Source organism: Ixodes scapularis, unplaced genomic scaffold (genome assembly GCF_016920785.2).
Source record: "Ixodes scapularis isolate PalLabHiFi unplaced genomic scaffold, ASM1692078v2 PGA_scaffold3__209_contigs__length_174095766, whole genome shotgun sequence".
NCBI lineage: Eukaryota > Metazoa > Arthropoda > Arachnida > Ixodida > Ixodidae > Ixodes > Ixodes scapularis.
The window spans coordinates 9,844,122-9,866,991 of NW_024609868.1; the positions used below are offsets into that span (position 1 = coordinate 9,844,122).

Genomic DNA, 22,870 nt, shown 5'->3' on the forward strand with positions numbered 1-22,870 from the left:
CTCCCGCCGGATCCGGTGCATACTGCAGTCCAAATCTCTGGATTCTTCATAAGGGCATCCTGATTCATCTTTTACGTTTATTGCGGATTGCATCGCTTCTCAAAGTTAATAGAGTTGCTTTTCTTTCGGCGAAAGCAAAATAACAAAAGGACAATTTTATCATTATTTCGAAATATTCACAGACCCCCTTTTATCTCAATCAGTGATTGTTTCTAAGCTAGAGTAACCTCGGTCCTAACTTTTCTGGGTTTGCGCGCTGCCCCCCCCCCCCCCCCCCCCAGTTCTCTCTCTCTCTCGCTTTCTTTCTCTCCTTAGACTTATCGTAGGTCATTTCATCTTTGTGCAGTCGCAGGTTGCTAACGTCAACAACGCCGCAATGCTAGTGCGACGATTATGGATTTGGGCGTTGCTCTCTGCGGTGATCTTTATTATTATTATTAGTATTATTACGAAGGCGGGGGAATGGGCAATGCTCGCGACAATCAACAGGGACAAAGGGCATTAGTGCGTGGCAGCTGACCTTCCTCATAGAGCTCAAATTGTGAAAGTATCTAAAACGATGTAGATAGCATAAAGTCACGCAAAGCTGCAATAAAAAAGAAAATATCAAAACAGAACTTTTCAAAATAGCCTAAATAATTGAAGCTGGGAAAAAGAAAAACCTCAGTCCCTAACACGTGTGTCATCATCGCACACATAACGGAAACATCCTATGACCTTCTAACATTGAGTGAAAACGTCAAGATAAAAAAAAAAGGAAACGACCACGCAGAGTGCACCACTATTGACAGCGGCAACTCTTGTGTTGGAGAAAGGTGTGCATTAGAAGATTTGCTTTTAGTTGATGCGCTTCGGGATATTTGCTTTGGGGTCGCTTTACTTCAAAGTGGCTGTGAAACGATTTTGGTACTTTGCGCAAATGCCGCGTAGAATGAATTCCTCAAGTTTATAACCTATGAAATGAACATTAGTTTCTTTTCTCTTTACTCTATGGTAGTCACAGGAATAAAACTTGGAGCCAGAACTTGCAGCCAGAGCGAGCGATCCCTTGATCTGGAGCCGATTGTATGCCGCCAGTGGGCTCGTTCGATTAACTTACACCTCCTGCACCGCTGCAGGAAAGCGTAGGACAATGTACTTCCGGTATGTGTTTTGAGGTACGACCGGAAGTACGCCGCCCTACACTTTTCAGCACCGGCGTAGGGGGTGCAAGTAAATTGAACGAGCCTAATGTTTATCATAGCGACGCGCTGGGGTTGGTAAAGCACTGGACACGCGCTGAGTTCCAGACACTGTTACGGTTCGGCTAGAGTCACTGATTGTTCCCAGAGCACCGAAACTCCCAAGCTTCGCTTCAGAACTGAGTCGCGGCGCAGAAGTCGCGATCCCCAACATGGCGCTGCGCTGCGCTGTGCGGTCGAAGCGGCGAAGCGAATCGCGTAGTATACAGTGTAGCGTTCGTTCTCGTGTGAGCTCTTCGATCCACATTCCTGGCCTGTGGCGACACTGGTTTCTTTTTATTTATTTTTTTTCCCTTCATTCCGAGCGGTGCGTGACATGCTCCTCGCTGTCTCGTCTCTCTCTCTCCCTCGCCTCCAAACACATCGAAGTCGAGTGTTAGGCTTATCGTCAGGAGTAGAGTTTGAAACGCAGCGCCAGCGCAACCAGAGTGAGCAAACGAGCCGGCAATCTACTTTGGCGAACCAAATTAGCGACTACCTGAAATAAATAAAAAAATTAAAACAGAAAAAATTAAAGGGATTGTTCGCTCGAAACCGCAAATACTCAAGTTTTTCCGCTCGTTGCGTCGAGGGGGCCTTCATGTAAACAAACAACATTTTTATTTTGATATATGATCTCCCGTTATTAACTAAACCTTTCATGAGCGTATGTACGAAACTGCACCCCGAATTTCGCCAGTGTCAATGGCTGACATCCGTAGCTGCTGCGTGACGTCACATAACGCAAAGGATCGTCGGATGGTAGGGATAACAAGCGTTGGTCGATGGATGTCTTGTATTTTGTTTCAAATTATATAGTCTCCTAGGCCAGTAGCTCTGAAATGGGGGTTCGCGAAGGTCTTATAGGGGTCCACGAAGCAATGCCTCATCAGTCAAGCCCGGCAATAAAAGTTGACTTTTTTTTTTAGGTCAAAAAGAAATGTTTAAGTTTTCGGGCGAGTTCTTTTCGTGTGAACGCCAATAAGAGAGGTCTACTTCACACTAGACCTTAGTCATATACATTTATTAAATCATTATTATATTTAACTTATACCTTTCCTCTCCTCTCACCACGAACGCGGTCTTCCATCATCTCCGCCGATCCACAAGGGGTCCGCGAAACATCGATGGTTGAGAACCACTGTCCTAGGCTGTACCCTACTGAAATACGGTTCTTTTATTGCAGTTCCCAAGCGTGTGCAAAAAAAAAGTCACACCTTTTTGCTGGATATTACCCGAAAACAGGCATGAGCTTCCAGCAAACGTATGCCGTTTCGTGCAAACACAACTGCGACAGCCACCGATCGATTTAGGAGCGCTTGCAAAGCAAAGGATGCAGATTTCGCCTCTGAAGCGGCAACTATAGGCACACAAAGCGGTATCTGGGTTCACATATCGGCAGATTCGCTGGATCGGTGATGAGGCTGCGGGTCTTTCCCTCAGAGGCTATGACCGCGGGTCGAAGGCAACCGGCGAATCGTTCAAATGCATGTCGTCAATTGACTTGGACGAGCTTGGTGAATCGTAGCCACGCTCTATTCGCACATACGGGTCAAACAAAATCGGGCTGCACGCGTGATAAATGCAACTTCTGGTAGCGTTTCCAGGTAGTCTAGCTGTTGGTTTCGGTTTCGCTGCATAAACGAATTGATTGATCCGATTTAGGCAATGGGTGGATGGGCGTAGTTTAATATCGTTGGCACAGAATCACACCTCAGCTTACGAGCCTTCTGTCCGCTTAGAGCTCAGCTTGTAGCTCCCTTCTGCAAGATGATTGCTCCATAAGCGGGATCTCGATCTTGCCTGACGAAAATAAAACCTGGAGAAGGGGAGCAAGAGGGACAAAGGACAAACATTTTCGTCATTCTTGTCCAGCTCGCTTGCACATTTGCATTTAATTGCATTATAATCTCGATCTTGACGGGAACCCAGTCCCTACGCACGGCAACGATCCATTTTGCTCATCACTGCACGTCTCGCGGAAAAATGTGGAACGTCATGTCTTGCGCCGCATGTGCTGCCCGGTGGTTGTGGCACCCAACCGCGCAACAAAAATCTCACCCAACCCCGAAACAAGTCGATCACAACAACAAAAACGAAGCACACTGAGGCGTTCACTCCCAGGTAAACGACGAGACAGAAATGCTCGCTTTGTGTTGTGTGACATCAGAGCTCCCAAGTTGCCACCGAAAACAGCGTTTACGCTAGAGTGCGATGCGTCTTGAGGCAATAACAATGATATTCAATTGTTTTCTCCAATACAAGATTTGATCGGACAATACCTTTGACGCACTTTTTGTTCGGTTCTAACTCATCGATGCCCAGAGCTCCCACCCGTGCGTTGCCGCTGTAGCCGTGGTGACTGGTGGTGACGCAAATGAATGTGAATTTGCGTCACCAATTTGCGTCAAAAAAGGATGTGAATTTTAAAAGGGCCGTCTGATAACTTCCGCCACGGGTTAAAACAGCCAATCAGAACTGGATTCGGCGGAAATTGATTTCCGGTAAGCGGACTGAATGGAATTCAGTACTCTGGAAACATTAAAAAAAAAAGCAAATTGGGTTATGGGGATATTTATACAGCGTGTAGTTGGTCAGCCATTAAAGTTGCGACGAGTCACACGCTGTAGATGAGCAATTTAGCCAGTGCAGTATGACTGCTAACTATAGGGCCTTGAACGTGTTCACGCAGTAGTGATACACGACCGCACGCCGGTACGATGCTCATCCAGATCGAAACGGGCAGAGGTGGGGCTCGAGCCCAGGATCCCTGGGTTCTGCCGCGCGAGCTTACGCTCCACGCGCGTCGAGCTGGGTGTGCGCTTTAGCACCTGGAAACATTCAGTCAGTCTAGGTTCTGCTTGTCGAAGAATTGATTATTACGAGCCAAAATGGAGCACTCACGCAAAGCTCGGGTTCAATCTATGAGCCGCATTTCAACACCGTCACTCGGCGGACTATGCCAACGACCTCTAAGCTATGTCGTCGTCAAGTATTGGGAAGGAGACAATAAACATAAACGCTCACTTTCATCCTTGAAATTACAACGCATCAAATGTGTTTCTTGGTCAGTGGTGTTGTCTGCGAGTATACTTTATTTAATTTTATTTATTTATTGAAATGCCTTAAAGGTCCTTTCAAAAAGGCCGGTACATAAAAAGAGGGGGAGAGGGGGGGTCGAACAACATTTCAAGGATAAAAAACAAGAAACAAACTAAAAGCAACAGTAAAATTGCCAGAGGGAAAAGGAACACAAAACAGTCTATGCACAACCAAAAAAAATGAAAATAAAAAAAACTCAAATTAATCAATAATAATTATTATCACACAGAGCCCCCCCCCAATCATAAACAAGAATTAAACAATCGAACACTAATCATATACCTAGATGATCCCAATAGTGCCAGTAAAGCCGGGCTCATACTGCTTATAAGGAGTATTCACTGGGCGCCATATTTGTCGGTGCTGTTCAGAGCGCATGCTCAGAACGAGCCCACATTAATAGGCTGCTAAGACCGGCAATCTTGAGGGTGCGGAATGCACGCTACAAAAGAATTGTGGAAGCTCGCCATCAGCACGCGCTCAGCAGTCGCGCACACAGCTATGGCCGCCAGTGAATACTTCCTATTAGCGATGTGCGCAGCCACAAGTGTCGCTGTGATCAGCTTTGCATGATTGAACAAACATTGGGCATATGAGCACTGTCAGATTTTCAATTTTGACGGTGTTAGTTTCGGATTGCGATAGCTCCTAGCTTCTACTGTGCTTTTTAAACACACCACCGAACTCGTCGTCGCACCTGATAGTAAGTAGCCAGAATAACAACTGCTGACGTCACGGCGAGGCAAACCCCAGTCGTGATGTCACGGAGGGAAACCATAAGAGGGCGCCGCCGAAACATCTCGTTGCCTATAGGTGATTGCAAGCAGGGCGATCTGCTGTTGCCATGCTTCTACTCGTGCGGGCCTGCCCGTGTTATTGCAAGCTTGTCAAAGCTACGTTCACGCGCACGCTGCACGCGCCTGCAAGCATGGGGCACCACTCGCGCCAGACCTTTTTCACAAGGGCGCAGCCATCTTGAATGTCGTCACTTCTGGTATACGGTAAAACATCGTTTTCATTTCTCCACGCCGCTGGAAGGTGTTCACGAAAAATGCGTGAATCTCACACATTCTTCTTTTGACCCACCATAACCTCATTTATACTCGCAAAGCCTGGCAGTTCGACGACGGAGCCATAGAGTGCCCGGTCGCAGATTTGGAGAGCGAGGATCTGGTAGCACTAGTGCCACTAAATAAGCTACGCTTCAGAGTAACGACACTTGGCCATATTGTGGCTTAAAATCACGGTTGCCAGTTATCTGAAGCTTTATCTGAAATCACAGGAAATGCTTTTCTGCCCTCCACAAATGTTTAAACCGTTCGCGACAGAGCAAAGCAATATTACATGACCTTCCTAACACCGAATCTAATGCTGAGGAAGTCGCACTTTTGAATCATGACGATCGGCCGTTGCGTCTGTTCTGCATACGAGCCAAAATGGCGGCGCCCACAACAATGTCGGGGAACGGAGTGCCGATACTTTAAGCGCAGCTTATTTAGTGGCTCTAGGTAGCACAGAGCATTTCTCGGGGAACCTGGTCGTCAGCGCGCAGCTTTTGCAGCGGCGAGGACCCGAAACATGGTTTTCAAACCCGACGAGAAAAGAAGCAGTAGCCCGAGGAACGCGAGGAGCATGAGCGGACATTCCATCGCTCGGGACAAGTGTGCTTCGTCGCCTCGCCGCAGCGGGGCGCACGTCACCTGACTCTCCCAGAGCCGTTTATACTGAGAGAGTTTGGCCGATGGGCGGAGCTTGTTGGCCGCTAGAACCAGCGGATTTCGCGATAACACAATATGGCGTTACTTCTTTGTCTTGTTCATTCCTGTGAAATCGCGTAGAGTTCCTATGAGTCAGATCCACAATATGGCGGACGGAAGTAGTCATCCCCCGGTTGTCAGACTACGCTGCTGTGGTTGTCAGACTGCCAAAATCTCCTTAAGAAGGCCAAACTCTCTCAGTATAAACGGCTCTGGACTCTCCTATGCCTTCCGAAGACAACATAGATTTAATAAAGTCATTGGGTTTTACAGAGAGCGAAATAAAATTGGATTTCAAGACAGTAATGACTACCAAGCAAAGATTAAGTGAATGGTGGCAGAAAGCGAGAGAAAACTAGGTATTTTCTTGGTCACTAATGGCAAGGGGGTTTTATAGCCTCACCTTCTTTTCAGTGCGGAGTTTTCACGTTTAGCACTTTTGCTGACAACGGATTTCGACTGCGTGTCGTCTGCTTTCTTTCTTTAATCGGCTCAATACCATCTAGAGAGAGAGAGAGACGTGTTGAAAAGAAAGGAAACCTGGAACTTATAATACCACCTAGAATACAAGGCCTGCGCGTTTCTTTCTCTAAACGTCATCACTAGTGGATCCCTTCAAAGCGCCCCCTAGGTAGCCCGGATGAGCAACATTGTCTGCTACATCGTCTGTGACATCGTCCACTTCATCGCCTGTTTGAGTGGTCATGCTCAAATCGAGCTCACATTTATAGGCTGCCAAGACCAACCATCAGACCGGAAATCTTGATGGTGCCGCATGCACGTTGCAAACGAACTTTGGAAGGTCGCTATCAGGTCGCGCTCGGCTCGCGCTCAGCAGTCATGGCCGCACGTGGCCCATACTCTCGTCATGCTGCAGCCTGTTTGCCGCTTGAGGCAGGTCGGGGATCTGCTAACGAAACGTCATGCGCAGGCCTTGTCTACGAGCTGGTATTGGTCGGCTACACCTTCCGACACTGCTCCCTGCGCAATCTATCAATACGCGCGCCAAACGCGCTCCAGAATTCGACTCGGTCGTCTGCGTCGCCGTCCGCCATTGACCCCGGCAAGTTTTCTGACCCTAGTTTTTACAGAAAGGGAGCTACGCTTTGTAATTCTACAAGAAAACAGCGACCCATGAAATAAACCTTTGACGAAAAGTTTAGATTGCTTCGTGCAGGCGCCAGTTTTTACGGTCCATTCTAGATCGAGCCATGATTATTTCAGTCACCGCTCGGGACAAGTATAACTATAATATGTGAAGAATAAGTTATATCTAAATGGAAACCCTTGCAAGTTGTTATAAAAGTTGCGATCGTACGTAACATACAAATAAAGTCATTAGTCCTTAAAGAAAGCATAACAACGCCATCCGCCAACTAATACGTGGTTGTAGGAAAGTAAGATAATCGTGGGGGGGGGGGGGGGGGGGGGGGGGTTATAGGTAGGCATCAGCGAACGTGTCACCGTCGGTCATAAAATGGGCGCGGACACACGTTGACGTTTGAACAGTCAAATGTCCGACAGCTCCTTTTGCCTTAAGCCGGGGTCAAACTGCTGATACACTATACAAAAGACAGTCTGCAGACCTCAGTCACCGCAATATCCGTGGTTCGAATGTCGCGTGCCAAGTTTCTCCTTGAACTCGTTGCCATGCGGCATTCGAAGCACGGATCTCGCGGTAACTTGCCTTCGAATATGTTTGCAGACTGTGTTTTGTATGATGTAATAGCAGTGTGACCCGGACTTTAGCCAATGAGGCCAACAAAACGTGTGCCTGGCTTCGCAGGCGTCGTCGAATCCGCAGCCAGGCCAACCTGCTGGTGTTCAACCTGGCGCTGAGCGACCTGCTCATGGTCCTCGAGATCCCGCTGCTCGTCTACAACAGCCTCAAGCTCAGGCCGGCCCTGGGAGTCTGGGGTAAGGGGGCCGCATGCGATGCGCGTCTGCTTTCCCGCAAATCTTTCCAGACGCAGTCGCGTATACATCATACGTGATTTGCGCTATGACCGCGAACTCGCAACTTGAAAGCTCTCATTTTAAGCTCGGCCGTGATTTTTGTAAACGCTGCAAGCCTATTGTGCTGCCGATTATCTGTGCAAAACACGCGACGTCATGCGGTTGTGTTCAAACGTTCTCACAGAGGACTCCGCAGTATACGGAAGGACCGCGTATTCGTCTTTCTCCCGGATAACGTTTCACAATAGGGAGTATTCAGTGGCGGCCATAGCTGTGCGTCCAGTTGATGAGCACGTGTTGACAACAAGGTTGTACAGATCTTTGGCAATGTGCATTCCACACCACCAACATTGCCGCGGTCTTAGCAGCCTATTAATGTGAACTTGTCCCTAGCACGCGCTCTAAACATCGCCCTCAAATATAGTGTCCAATGAATACCCCGTATAGACCGATCTCACTAAGCGTTCCACACGTGCGTAACGCCGGCATAACTGTAGTTCGTGGGATGCAGGCGCCAGTTCACGAGACAGCTTGTGTCGCCTCGTTCTCTGCACGCGAAGACACTCAGCGGGATTGTCGTGTTTGCAGAAAGACCGTATACATATAGTTCCCACAATGCATGGCGGCAGCGGTGGTGTACGTAACGGGACGGGCTGTGAGATCCATCTATTGTAGAGCCTTTACAGAGCGTGCGCGTCATCTAGTATAGACGCTTTACACACGCGCCAAATTACAGCCGCCATTGCTGACCTTCTCTTGTCTTACCGAGATGCCGAGCAACTGAAACGGTAGTTGACGATCCTCTACAAAGGCCGATGCTTTAGAAAGGGACACAGTTGAATCTAATGTGGCAATAACCTGACCTGCTATACTAAAGATGAAATGAAATAAACAAAATAAGAGGAAACAAAAACTGAAGGTCACTTATGGCGGCGTCCATGCACAGCTGCTGCAAAGCGTCTATACCAGCCGCGTCAATAGACCCGTTTCGAAATGCCATTCAAGCAACATTGGTGCTTGAAAGGCATTTTGTAGAGGCAAAGGCTGCTTTGAGTTTCAATGTACTTTTGTGTGTTTTACTGTCAAAAATTGTGATTCGTTCTGAATTCACTCGTAACGCACTTCCAACCCGACGTTATCGACTTTCAAATGCATCGCCGCGCTTGGCGGTCGTTCACCGTCGGAGAGCGCCGGACCTATAGTTACTATTTGCGGTTTAGACGCGCGCCGCTTCAGCGACTGGCAGCTCTCGCAACCGTCGGCAACGTAAGCGGCCACGAGAGTCGCTGCGGTCATAGTGGCAATCGGGCGCGAGCTGTGATGCCGGGAACGGTATTTTTTTGCACGTTGGTGACACCGGTAATCGCCGCCTGCTGAGAACCACGGGTTGTCCGTTGATACTGATTTCGTGGTCGTGAGGAACTAATCCCTCTCTGTGTACTGATCTACGCAGAAAAAGAAAGGGAAGAGAAAAGGTCGCCGAACTTTCACGGACACGGATATTCCTGCAGCCCTTTTGGAACGTAGGGGGAAAGGTGCTATTGAAACAAAACGTTTAGCTTTGTTGTGTGAAAGCTTTTAAAGCGGGATCTTAGCCTATCAAAAAAATATATCAATATATAAAAAAACATGACGTTTTGTGTTTCTTTTTGTTACGGGGAAATTTAGCGAGTGCGGAAAAAACGTCGAACCTACCTCTGGTGCTCGTCATTTGTAGCTTGAGGAAGGCACATCGCACGTACATTATACGAACCTTTTCCGTCTACCCTCGCCTCCAGTCACGTGGATAACATAAAAGGTATAGACTACAAAAAATATATATTTCAACCGGAAAAAGGTAGAGAAACATAAGAGAGGCAAATAAAGCACGTGTGACAGATCGTAAGGTGTATAGGCTACGAGAAAAAATATTTTAACCTGGAAAAAGGTAGAAAAACATGAGAGGCAAATCAGGAGCGTTTGACAGACTTGGAGTTGGGGTGGTTAGGATTAAGGTTAAAACTATACTTGTGCCCGTTACTTGAAAAATGTAATAGATTACAATTACAAATTACCGAGCCTCAAATGTAATGAATGAGCATTACAAAATGTTTTCGCTAAAAGTAATGAATTGCTTTACTCGTTACGTTACAAATTACTTTCACGTTACCATTTATCAAAAATCGATGTTTTGAAAAACGTTCTGCAATGTTATTTTCCATTTTTCATACGCCCGCATTACGATAGTCCTCGTAAAGATAAAATAGTGTATTTAGGAGAAAAAATGTAAGTGCACCCCGTTCACTTGTAAGCTGACAGAGCAGCGAAAGTAATAATAATAATACGTTTAATTCGACATGCATATGTCTGGGAGGCTGCGGCCAAAGAAGACGCGAAGTCCTCTGACGTGGCCACCAGCCCCCATTACAGCACTCGGCACGTACCCCTAAAGATACCGAAAAAAATAAACATCAATTACCTAATTCACATCAAAATAAGTCCACGGATGAAAACATTCGAAGAGTTACAAAGTTGAGTAAAAAAGAACAAACACTGTTACTTCTTCTTCTTCTTCTTTTTGTGAGGTCCAGAGAAGGAAAGGGAAAGCCGGGAGAGATGTTGGCCTCCTGTACGGGGCGAGTCGCTACCCGGCTTGGGGAAGGGGGAGGAGCCGTAGGTGGCTAAAAGAGATAGTGTGGAAATTTGGAAACCAGTCCAATAATGTGATGGGGCTTTGGCACAAGTGTGGGTTTCAATTTAACAACCTTGCTGTTTGCGGTGTGTGGTATTAGGTCACAGACGGTCTGCCAAACCAGTCTCACTCAAGAAATCCAAGAGGTCTTTGTAAGCCCTCTGGACTAGCCGACGTGGGGCTTCTGGGATGAGGAGTTCCCGAGTGGTGGAGGAAGGAAGTCCATTTAAAGTGTAGCGCTGAAACAAGGTTTTACGCTCTTCTTCGTACTCTGTGCACACTAGTCGCACGTGTTTAATGTCCTCTAGGGCTCCACAGTGTAGACAATCAGGACTATTGACTCGTTGAAGTTTGTGCAGAGTTGATCTTGTGTTTGCGCAGTTTGCCCTCAGCCGATGTAACATTGACGCTTGTTCTCTTGACAGCTTGCGGGGGATTGCTGGAGGGGGCCGTCCTTCAGCCGTCTCTCGGTGTGGGTGGCGCTTTTGGTAGAAATTTCGTATAAATCGCCATGCTTCGTTGTACCGGCGAAGGGAAATGGTTGGGGTCTCAAGTCCATGGGCTTCAGTAGCGAGAGCATCCGCTTTCTCATTTCCCGCAATTCCAGTATGTGCAGGACACCACTGAAAAGCGAGTTGCCAACCCTTTCTTTCAGCTGACCTGGCAGATGCTACAATTGTTGCAGTCAATGGAGTGCCAGTCTCGGGGTTCCGGAGAAGTTGAAGAGCAGATTTCGAATCTGTGAGAATGACTGCTCTCCCTGGTGTTCCACTTCGCACTAGCAGCTCCAAAGCCCGCCAAATGGCCACCAGCTCCGCAGTAGTGGATGTTGTGGCGAAGTTCAGTCTGTCTGCAATGCGGACGTTGTGAGTTGGGATGAAGACTGCTGTCGTAGTAGTTCCTGTCGCCGGACTAGTGGAGCCGTCGGTGTATACTTGCAGCCATTCAATATACTCTGTGTAGAGTAGTTCCTGAGTCAAAAGGCGAGAAATTGTCCCAGAAACACTCGCCTTGCTATGCATGTAAGGGAGGGTTGCACTTATCGTCAGTGGTACTTCTAGATGAGGCTGCGGGGGTGGAGGGATATGTCCGGGTGGTCCTATAAGATCTTCGAACTGTCTCGCCAAGTAGCCAAAGCGGGAGTTCGGGCGATCAAGTACGTGTGAGAGTAGTGTACTCCCAGAGGACACACCATGAATTCGTGCAATGTGACGGCAGGCGCGCTCATCAGCCCGGAGGAAAACAGGCCATTCTTCAGCAGCAATGAGTGTGGCAACGTTTCCCGCGTATCGCGGCAGCCCAACGCACATCCTTAGTGCTACACGGTGAAATGTTTCAACGTCACGTTGTTGTGCTGGTCCGATGTTGAGTAGTGGCAGAGTATAATGTAGGCGGGAAAGGATTAAACCTTTATATAACTGAAGGAGGGCGTGCTGTGGTGTTCCCCAGGTATGGCCGCGGAGGCACCGCAGAACTCCGAGAAGGCTGCGGCACTTGGAGAGAACTTTGCGGACTTCCGGTCTCCAGGTTACCCGATCATCTAACAACAATCCAAGATATCTGTGTGTCCTCACCCTCTTGACTGGCATCCCAGCCATCTTGAGTTGCAGCGCTCGTTCGGGGGGGCGTCCTCTCGGACGGTAAAGCAGCGCTGCTGTTTTCTCATGGGAAAGTGTCAGTCCGAGTTTTTCGATGGCATTGCAGATTGTATCGAGTGCCTCTTAGAGTTGACAACGAATCTTCCTTGCCCTTCGAGTTGGGCCAGTGCACCAAAGAGCCACATCATCTGCATAGATGGATATCTGCACATGGAACGGTCCCTGCTGGCGAAGTGAGCTTGGAAGCGTTGCCATGGCCACATTGAAAAGTAAAGGACTAAGGACACTTCCCTGAGGAACGCCCTGAGTCACAGTACGTGGACTGCTAAGTGCTCCCGGGACCCTGACCCGAATCGTTCTACCAGAGAGAAATGCCTTAATATATTCGAGCATTTTCCCTTTTACTCCGAGCTGTCTGAGGCGCTGGAGGATAACATTATGCGAAAGTGTATCAAATGCTCGTTTTATGTCTAAAAACACACAGTGAAGCATGTTGCGGCGTGCTCTTGCCTCTTCGAGTGCAGATGCCAAGTCGCCCATTGCGTCTGCTGTACACCTCTTCGCACGAAATCCTGACAGCTGGTGTGGCATCGCATGTGATTGCTCTAGGTGCCATGTCAGGCGTCTCAAGACCAGGCGCTCAAGTAGTTTTCCCAGGCAGCTTGTCAGGGACACAGGTCTATAGGATGAGGGGGAGTGGCTTGGCTTACCGCATTTCAAAACTGGAATTACGATAGATTCTAGCCAGGTCATAGGCAGAATGCCTGTTCTCCATATTGAGTTGAGTGTCTCTAAAAGTCGTGGATGATGAGCTTGGTCTATGTTTTTCAATGCTTGATACGTGATTCCGTCTGGCCCAGGTGCACTTCGGCGTTTGCAATGTCGGAGCGTATACTGCAGTTCAAAGATGGTGAAGTCGTCATCTGCTGTGAATGCTTCAGAAATGGAAGTGCCTATCAGCTCTAGGGGTAAAACCACGGCTGGTGTAGGAAGGGGGCACGCAAATTCATCAGCTAGCAGTTCTGCCGTTTCAGTCATGGTTTTGTCGTTCCTAATGGCGAGTGCTGCAATTGGGTGACGAGGGACCTTCGCAGCTGCCAACGCGCCAACTAACCACCAAGCTTGCGCGGCTCCCCTCGGATTCCCGAAGGAAATACATTTTTGAGCCCACTCATAGCGCTGCAATTTTTTTGTGTGCCTCCTGAACGCCGCATCTATTTTTTTGTAACGTGCCCAGTCGTATTCTGTATCTGTGTGCATAGCCCGTCGTTGGGCTTGTCTCCTTGCCGCTCGGAGGTTCAGAAACTCTAGGTCCGGGACGGGTCGCGTGATTGGAACCTTCACCAGTCGGGTCGCTCGTCGAATGCAGTTTTCAATGATGGCAGGTAGGTCTGTAGCGTTAGCGTCAGCCGCAGTTACCGATGCTGCCATGTATTCACGGTAAAGGTCCCAGTTGACTACTTTGCATGTTCTGGTGGCGACTGCACTTGCGTTCGGCGAGGCTATAATGATAGGAACATGGTCGCTACCCCATGTGTCTGGTTGTATTGCCCACGACACTTTGATCGCAGGCGATGCAAATGTGAGATCAAGAACGCTTTTTCTGACCCCTTTACGGATAAATGTGGGTGCTCCGCTGTTTAGAGTTGTGAGGTTCAGGGCCGCAATGGTATCTTCCAGGCATCTTCTCCCTCTGTTGGTTCGGCTATCACCCCAGTTGATGTTGTGTGCGTTGAAATCTCCAGCTAACAAAAGTTCACCTTTAGCTCTCTGTTGAATTTGGTGCAACACATCAGGGTCCCATGTGCCCCCAGGGGCTACGTAAATGGAAACTATTGTGGTGTCTTGCGTGCCGAGCCTTACTGTCACTCCCGCATACTCTGCCGTTAATGAGCAGAGATCTGAAAGGTCCAGGAAGCTTTGATGGAGGCTTGATCTCACCAAAAGTGAAACTCTAGACCTAGTCTTTGAGTCAATTGTGGTGGAATTGTAGAAAACATATGGAGAGAGTCGTACCTCACCGTGCAGGATGTTGGTTTCTTGAAGTGCAACTACATCTATGGTTCTCTGCTGCAGAATTTGCCGAAGTTCAGGAATGCGTGTACGAAGGCCGTTCACGTTCCATTGGAGAATTGATGGGAATTTGGGGTTCCGGATTCGTTGACACGGCCTGTTGGCTTTCCCTCCCTTTACTATGACTCCATAAGTGGAAGAATCATGTTAAGGAATGAGAGGAAAAGTCGTGCCCACTGCGAATCCACAGTAGATAGAAAATCGCAAGCCATGCGGGTTGCCTTCTGAAGAAGTGGAATCCAGCATTCCCAAGCAGATTTAGCTGTGGGTTCAGCACTCGGGCCGGGAGGAGGCTGCGGCTTCAGTGCAGGCGTCACATTCAATGCTGGACTGACAGTGTCGGCTTTTGATTCCACAGTGCAGGTGTGGTGGTTGTTCAACTGAGATTCTCCCTTCGTCGTTTTGCCTTTTCGCTGAAGTGCTGCAGCGTAATCCACAGCACTGACATTAGGCTCCTTCGTAGGATCATTCCTTCTTTTCGGTGGGCTTGGAGGGGGCTGACCATGTTGATTTGCGTTGGCTGTCTTAGACTGTTGAACAACTGTCCTTGCAGCACGAAAATCAACGGCATTTTGACGTGCGTAATTGCGAGTCTCGCTTTCTTTCTTCCATTTAGGGCAGGATGAAGAAGTGGCAGCGTGAGGTTGACCACAGTTGACACACTTTTCTTGCGCCAAACACTCGGTGTTGCTCTGATGTAAGTCTCCGCAGCGGCTACAAATAGAAGGTCGCTTGCAAGTCGCTTCTCGATGTCCATACGCGCAACACTTTCGGCACTGTATGGGCGTTCCTTGAATATAGAGACTGGGTGACGGACATGGCCTAGGTAAACATAACTTGGCAGTGTTGTTGTAGAGAAGGACAGCTTCACTGCTGTGCTCTTGCCAAGTCGTCGCAATCTTGCCACTCGACCTTCCGGAGATCTCACGTTCTGTTCGATCTCTACTTCAGAAAGCGCAGGATCAACGTCTGCGATCACTCCGACGGCGTAGTGTCGCGGAACTGGCTCATATGCTCTGACCTTCATTCCGCAAAGCTCGGAGCAGGCAAGGAGCGTTCGAGTCGTCTGGCCATTGCGTGTGTCTACTGCAATAAGGTTGAGTCTTTTGTTAGGACGGACTTCAAGAATGCACTCCGGGCACATTTGTTCCAAAGCAATTGACAGTTTAAGGCTGCTGAGTGTTGCGATGAGCTGATTTTCAACCGTTGATACAAAGATGACAGCAAGCCCTTCTGTCACTTTCGGCGAGTGGGTAACTGTATCCGTGCTTTTGCTTGAGTTTGAGTCAGTCTTCTTGCGTTTTTTAGCTCCTTTGGTCTGCCAGCCTTCTTCGTCGTCGTTGAGCTCCATGTCACAGAGTTGTGACTCTTCGGCATTCAATACGTTGGTATTTGAATGTTGACCAGCTGCGAGGTCTTCTGCCAAGTCAGCAGCGGAAGCTTCGTACTCCGATTTTGCGAGAGATGTACCGCATATCGAGGAACTCACACTGTATCGGTCGGTTGCAGCTCTTAGACTTGCCGTTAGTGAGGGAGTTCTGGTGGACATAGCGGAGTCGTTTCAGGAAAGCCGAGGAATAATCCCCAGCCGACCGGCACACCTGCCCGCATACAGTTCGAGGCAGGCTTCGCACTTGTATAGGCTCAAAGAAAAACGTGTAGAGGGTTGATACTATTAAAATATAGCCACAAATAAGAGAGACGAAAAGAGCGCAGACCTATTCGAAGCATGTCTTCTTCCTTTCTCCTACCACACTGTTACATATAATATAATTGATCACATTTGCACATTTGAACTAATTGCGCAAGTGGCAGGCGCATATTATTCGATTGAAAGAAAATACAATTTGATCATTTTCCTAATCATCTGGAGGTTGCTACAGTTGTGCACCGTTTGAACTATATTTGCGTGATTATTTAGTAAGTCAGCAATTTAATAATGAAGTGTTTGAGTACCATAGTTTGTTCTTACGTTTTGTTTGATGTAAAAGGTGTGTCTAAGAGTGTAATCGGCAGGCTTATGAAGGTAGGCGTTGAAGAAAGAGGTCTCATCCCGCTTTATCTCGTCAAATATAATGTTCGCTAATTTAATAAAAAAAAACATGTCCTATGGGTAATAGCTTGTATTTTTCGAATGTGGGCGATGTATGCTGAATATAACCTAAATTATCTATGAACATAACGGCCTTCTTTTGTAAAAGAAAAACTTTTTCAATGTTTGTTTTCGTCATGGTTCCCCGAACTAAAAGACAATACTGTAGGCGGGAATACGCAAGAGTGTAGTAAAGCTGCAGTTTAAGCCAGTTTGGTAACAAGTGTCTGATTTTATTCATTATACCAATTGAACGTGATATATCACGTCTAATTTTATTTACATGGTTCGTCCAACTGAAAACTCCTCAAACCAAACCCCGAGGAACTTATGAGCCGAAGTGCTTTCTATCGTAGAGTTTAAAAATCTAACATTCAACTTACGCTGAACAGGTTTATTTCTGGACCTGAATATAACATATTTTGTCTTCGCTGTGTTTAACTTTAGTTGGTTAGACCGCGACCACTGAGATAGCTCATTAAGCCAGCAATTTTCACACTGTTCAATTTCATCGAGATTTGTCCCGGAAAAGAAAACGTTGGTGTCGTCCGCGTACAGGATAATATCGGGGGTTCGCGGTATATTAACTATGTCATTTATATATGCCAAAAATAACAAAGGTCCGAGGATGGAACTCTGAGGAACGCCGTACTGTATAAGGAAAGTTTGTGATTTAAAACCGTTTAGAGATGTGAATTGTCTTCGAGCTGGTAAGTAATTCTTGATAAATTCGAGAGCTAATCCTCTTATATCATATCGTTGTAGTTTTCCAAGAAGAATATTATGCTTTATAGAGTCAAAAGCTTTCCGAAAATCTAGGAATGTACCGAGTGTGTAAAGTCGATTTTCTATGTTACTTATTATTTTGTTTTTTATGCGTAGCAAAGCTGTTTCTGTAGATTTTCCTTTCTGAAACCCATACTGACAAGATGTTATAATATTATTGTAAAGAAAATATTTAGAAAACCTAGTGTTTATTACCTTTTCTGCGATTTTTGAAAATAATGGAAGCACTGATATGGGCCTCTAGTTGTTTAGGTTAGTTAATGTACCGCCTTTGTGTATAATACAAACTGTAGCTAGTTTCATTTTATTAGGAAATATACCAGTTTCAAGAATTCTATTGCATATATAAGCTAGAGGAGAACAAATCCAGTCTTTTACTGCTTTGATGGGGGCTAACTTCAATTCATCATATCCAGAGGCGCTACTGCACTTCAACGAGACAATTATATCATTAATTTCTGTTTCATTGGTGGAAGTCAAAGTATAGAGTTAGCTATGTTCATGGTTATGTACGTTTCATAGTTGCTGTAGTCCATTAATGTGGAAACACTGCCACCTGCACTCAAAAAATTCAAGTTAAACCTCTCGGCCAGTGACGCGTGAGAATATGTCTGATCATCTATTGTGAGTTCATTTGGTATGACATTAGGGGCAGGGTATAGTAGGTCTTTAACAGTCTTCCATACTTTTTATGGGCTATTTTTATAGATACAAATTTATTTGTATAATATTTAACTTTCGTTTTTCTCAAATCTACAGCCAGTTTATAACGTTGCTTTTTGTATTCAGTCAAAATGTTAAGCTCTCTAGATTTGATAACTTTATCGAACAGCTTATTCCTTGCTTTTATTCTTTTGTATAAATCTGCAGTAACCCATGGTTTCTTTGATTTGCTGTGCTTTTTACATTGAATCCGAGGAAAAGCTGAGTCATAATATTCTCTTATTCTTTCTGCGAACTTATCATACGCTTTATCAGGGTATAGTTCGGTTAGAACATCGTTCCATTTATCGTTCGAAATGAGTATGGTAAACTGTTTAATGTTGTTTTTTTGTTGTTACTAGTATGGCGATAAGTCAGCTTTTCATGTGCGCTAGATGGCTTACTGCCCGAGTTCTTCCAGCAGATAAAACAAAATATAGGAAAATAATCGCTTAGATCCACCGAAAACACGCCTGCTCTTGTGCCATGAGTTTCATAATTGGTTATACAAAGATCAATCAAAGTTTCAGTGTGTTCCGTTATACTCGTAGGCATGTTAACTAAGCTTGTAAAGCCAAAAGACTGTATTATTTCAAGAAATTCAACTTTCGGCGGTTCATTAGAGAGTAAGTCTATATTAAAATCGCCTACTAGGACAATCTGAAAATTCATGGAGGTAACATACTCCAGTAAGCGTGCAATGAAACTAAAAAATATACTAAAGGATCCGTTTGGTGGCCTGTATATTGCAGCAATAACCGTTCTACAACTTTGAACGACTAATGATTCATGATTATAATCAACACCCGTGAAGTCTGGAATAATTTTATATTTCAGAACCTTCGCGCAAATAAAGTGACACTCCACCTTCTTTCCGGTTTGTACGGTAGATTTGTTCGCTCTTGAAATTTTTGAAGTTAATAACATCACAATCTCCGGTAAACCACGTCTCCGTGAATGCCAAAATATCAAAGCTATGAGTTAGTGAACTTAAAAATATTTAAATCTCATCACTTTTATTTCTAATGCTTCTCGATATGTTTCATCTGTTCATCAAGGTTTCGCGTCGTTTCAGTTTATTAAAGGATTCGCATTTATAATAGCAGTTATCAATAGATGATCCTTCCATTTCGTAGATAACACATTCCGATTGGTTTGAAAGTTGCACTCGTACCCGCCATCCCACTAGCTTACGGCGACCGGAACGAATCCTTGGAATTCTGGAGACAGAGCTAGCGGTGTGAATGCTCATATGGGAGCGTCTATCTCCGCTAGGAGATCAAGAAGACAACACCTACTCGGTGTTGTTTTCTTGTTTTACAGCGAAGCTGTTTATGTCTCGGGTTCCGTGGATTTTTCGTGCGCGTCGACAAAAACTCAGGTCCCGAATTTGATGCAAAACCGCTTCATTCTATGCAAAAGCTTAAACGTCTCATCACTTGGATATGCATTTTTAGTAGATGAGTTACCAAGAGGCATCATTTTCAAGATCAGTAGACTCTCAGGTAGATAATAAAGGTTTCTCAAAGATTTGCCGCTGTGCGACCCGCGTCGGTCATACATGTCTACGCTCGCACCGTCCTCTCTTTGTCGTCGTTCCAAGCGCATGCGTGCCTAGTTTCTTTTCCTTCCGCTCTCCCGGGGTAGCGCTCTCGTCGCGCGTGTCTACTTTCCGCCGGATGGCGGCCCTGGCGCGCGTGTCTAGTTTCCTCCGAGTTCTCGGGGCGGGTCTGTGTCGTGTGCTAACCAGCTTCGCTGGACGTCCCCTTCGCAAAATAAATCAAATACATTTTTTTTTTTTTTTTTACAGCGGAGTTGTTAAGGGCTTGTTTTTCCAGGATTTTGTCCGCCAGAAAATAAATGTCGACACAACAGAACGACTACCACCATCTATGACCGACGGTGGCAATCGTGGTTGTGGGGGTATTTATACGGCATGTAGTTGGTCAGCAATTTCAAAGTTGCGACGTGTCACTCGCTGAGTAGATGAGCAATTTAGCCAGTGCAGTACAACCGCTAGCCTGGGGTCATTAACGTGCATCACGCAATAGTGGTACACGACCGCACTCCGGTACGATGCGCATCCAGATCGAAGCGGGCAGGGGTGGGGATTGAACCCAGGATCCCTGGGTTCAATCCCCACTCCTGCCCTCTTCGATCTGGATGAGCATCGTACCGGCGGCAACTAGACTACCGGCTTGCCTGTTGTCTGGTTGCCGCCATCGCTCATAAATTGCGGCAACCTTTCCAGCCTTTTTGCTTTGGCTTGCCGACTGGCGGACGGCCATTACTTTAAGTCTATTCCCACCATAGTAAAGCTTCGCTGGCCTTCCTTCTTCAACAATGTGGAAAGGCTGAAAGCTTTTTCCCGCATATTTGTATATGTTTTGCACGTTTTTCTGTAGGTTCTAGTGACCGGTCCCACAAAAAAATCATGTTTTCTTCACAATGTTTTCTATTTGGTTGAAGTTGACATCTTTATGCTGCTAAATTGCCCGCTCATATTGCTAAATTTTTTGGATTATGTTCATATTTAAGGAAAAGAAAATAACGAGTAATTAAAGTAATCCTCTACCAATATTTTGTAACGAAATTACATTACAAATTCCTTTCTCAAAAAAGTGGTGTGGCAATTACAAAATTACTTTAGAAAGTAACATATTGCAAGTAATTCGTTACTTGTAACGGATCACTTGCAAGGCCTGCTTTGTACACTTAGCAAGTATAAAGCATAAAGGGGAAACTTTATTTATTTGTCAAAACAAAGAAATAAAGATATATGCTTCAGTGTTAGCGCTGCAAATTTAAAGACAATTAAAAAAATGAATAAGGTGATGAATAATAGCGACAAAAACAACACATTTTTCAAACGCCAATTCTATAAAAAAAAATATATATATATATATATATATATACAGCTAGCGAGACCTCAGCTACAAAGAATGTGTGACAATTACGCTTAACTAAAACGTGAAAAACTTCCAGCGATTTGGCAAGAACAGAGCGATGTTTTCTTTTGTTCACACGGGAAGTTCCGCCATTCGAGATGACGACGACTGCGCCATTATCTTACACCGTGGACTACGTGTAGAACAAGATTGAGGCTTCGGGATAAGGTGAACGAAACTTCGATTCCCACGCGTCTAGAAATCAAAACCCAACCGTAACGTGGTCTACCAAAACAACAACAAAACACACAGTACGAGTGTGTGGTTTTATTACCCGCTACGCCGAAGTAAAACCCGTTAAAGTAAAAGACGCAAAGTGAGAACAAGAGGTCGTTGGACAGCGTTGGCGTGCCTTGCGTGCCGAAGCACGCTTCCTCGATGGTTTCTGGTCATCAGACCCAAACGTCACGCCATAACCGAGCTTTGAATAACGACAACCAATCTAAACCAAGCCACGAGTAACAGTGCCGTTTGGGTCATAGCAAAGAATTAGGAAAGAAAAAGAGAAAACAAGTATCAGGCAGGTGCAATCTTGAGAAGGCCACAGTGGGCTCCCGCTGCCGCGAGGTTGCGTGCTCGTCGTCTGTCCTCTTTAGAGAGCATAGATACAAGAGAGCGAGCAACTCAAACCATGGCGAGCGTTTTGCAATGTAATGGCGGACGCCTCATTGGCCTATTAATCGCTAGTGCGTGTGAGTTTTGTTCTCGGGTGAAAGGAAGGGAAGTAAGCGGGAGGGCAGAGACGCTGGCAGACGCTTTCGTCTTCTCCTCGCAGCCTGCATTGCAATTGTGGCCAGAAAACCACGTGACCCCAATGAGGGCAGTTGCAAACACTGTGCAGTCTAGGCACTCTAGCCTTCTTTGCAGAAGAGCCTCGACGTGATTCGGTCGCGACGTCTTTCTGCATCGTCAATGTCCGTACGTGCTGCAGCGTTGCCGGACGCTGTAGGGTTATGCGGAGGACGCGGTAGGGAACGTCGCTTCGATGTCGGGCTGGCCTGGCGTGAGCACCGGAAATCGAGGAATTTCGTGACCGATGTGACTGCTGTAACCCTGATTCTGTGTTATCGTTTTTTTTTTTTTTTAAATTATTATTTGGGGTTGTTTTAAGAATAAGAGGCGGTCGAATTTGGTTCAGTGTCATTAACAGGCGTACGTCTACACCGCACGAGAATATTTGACGTAGTATAATGCTCGTAGGTTTGTATTTTCGAAGAGACGCAGCAGGGCACCGACGAAGTGTTCAAACTTCGGAAGCATTACCAAATCAAAGAGAACCAGGCAGTAGTAGACAATACGCAAAAAGTTGAAGCGAAAACTATATATATATATATACATATATATGGTCCCCCTTCGAAATGTCGCGGTTTCTGTATAACTTATACATGTTAGAGGAACTAAAGTCCTCACAGTTGAAAGCTGCACTCTGTCGAAGTTCTGCCGGTGCCAGGAAACAGGACAGCAGGATCACGGCGGGAGAACAAGACAGCGTCAGGGTCAACACTGACGAAACACGTAATACTCTCGATATTATCCTACTTGCTCTCTGCTCTGCCGAAGACTGCTCGGCGTTTTTGATTTCATCAGAGTTAGTCTTGAGCGTGCTCCCCCGACATGGCACATCAGAACAGCGAGTGCACATCCCTCGGGGCCAATGGGATGTTTTCCTGCATGACTGGTATGAAGTTCTTTGTCGTGCACGAAATATTTGGTGAGTCATGTAGGCGATAGGTACAGAGCTACCACGAGCAAGCCGTTGTCGACCTTGGCGGCACACAATTTACCAACTTCGTCTGACGTGCCACAGAGATCGATGGGTACAGCACAGACCCTTACCCATGAAGATGGCCACTTGGATAACGAGTACACCACGTTTTCATGCCTGCCTCCCTGTGATTTATGAATGGCGATATCACTTGCCTGCACAACGGATAGCTGGCATCCTCCTCCTCCTATTCCTCTCCT

General features: G+C 46.3%; 1 protein-coding gene across 1 annotated transcript in view; it reads left to right on the forward strand.

Annotated features, from left to right (window-relative positions):
• The window catches only part of LOC8029920 (opsin, ultraviolet-sensitive), a 58,221-nt gene that overhangs the window by 29,558 nt on the left and 5,793 nt on the right, over positions 1 to 22,870 (forward strand). The window contains exon 2 of the mRNA XM_042292545.1: positions 7,866 to 7,996. Within this exon, the coding sequence (XP_042148479.1) occupies positions 7,866 to 7,996 (131 nt within the window). The remainder of the gene's footprint in view (positions 1 to 7,865; positions 7,997 to 22,870) is intronic.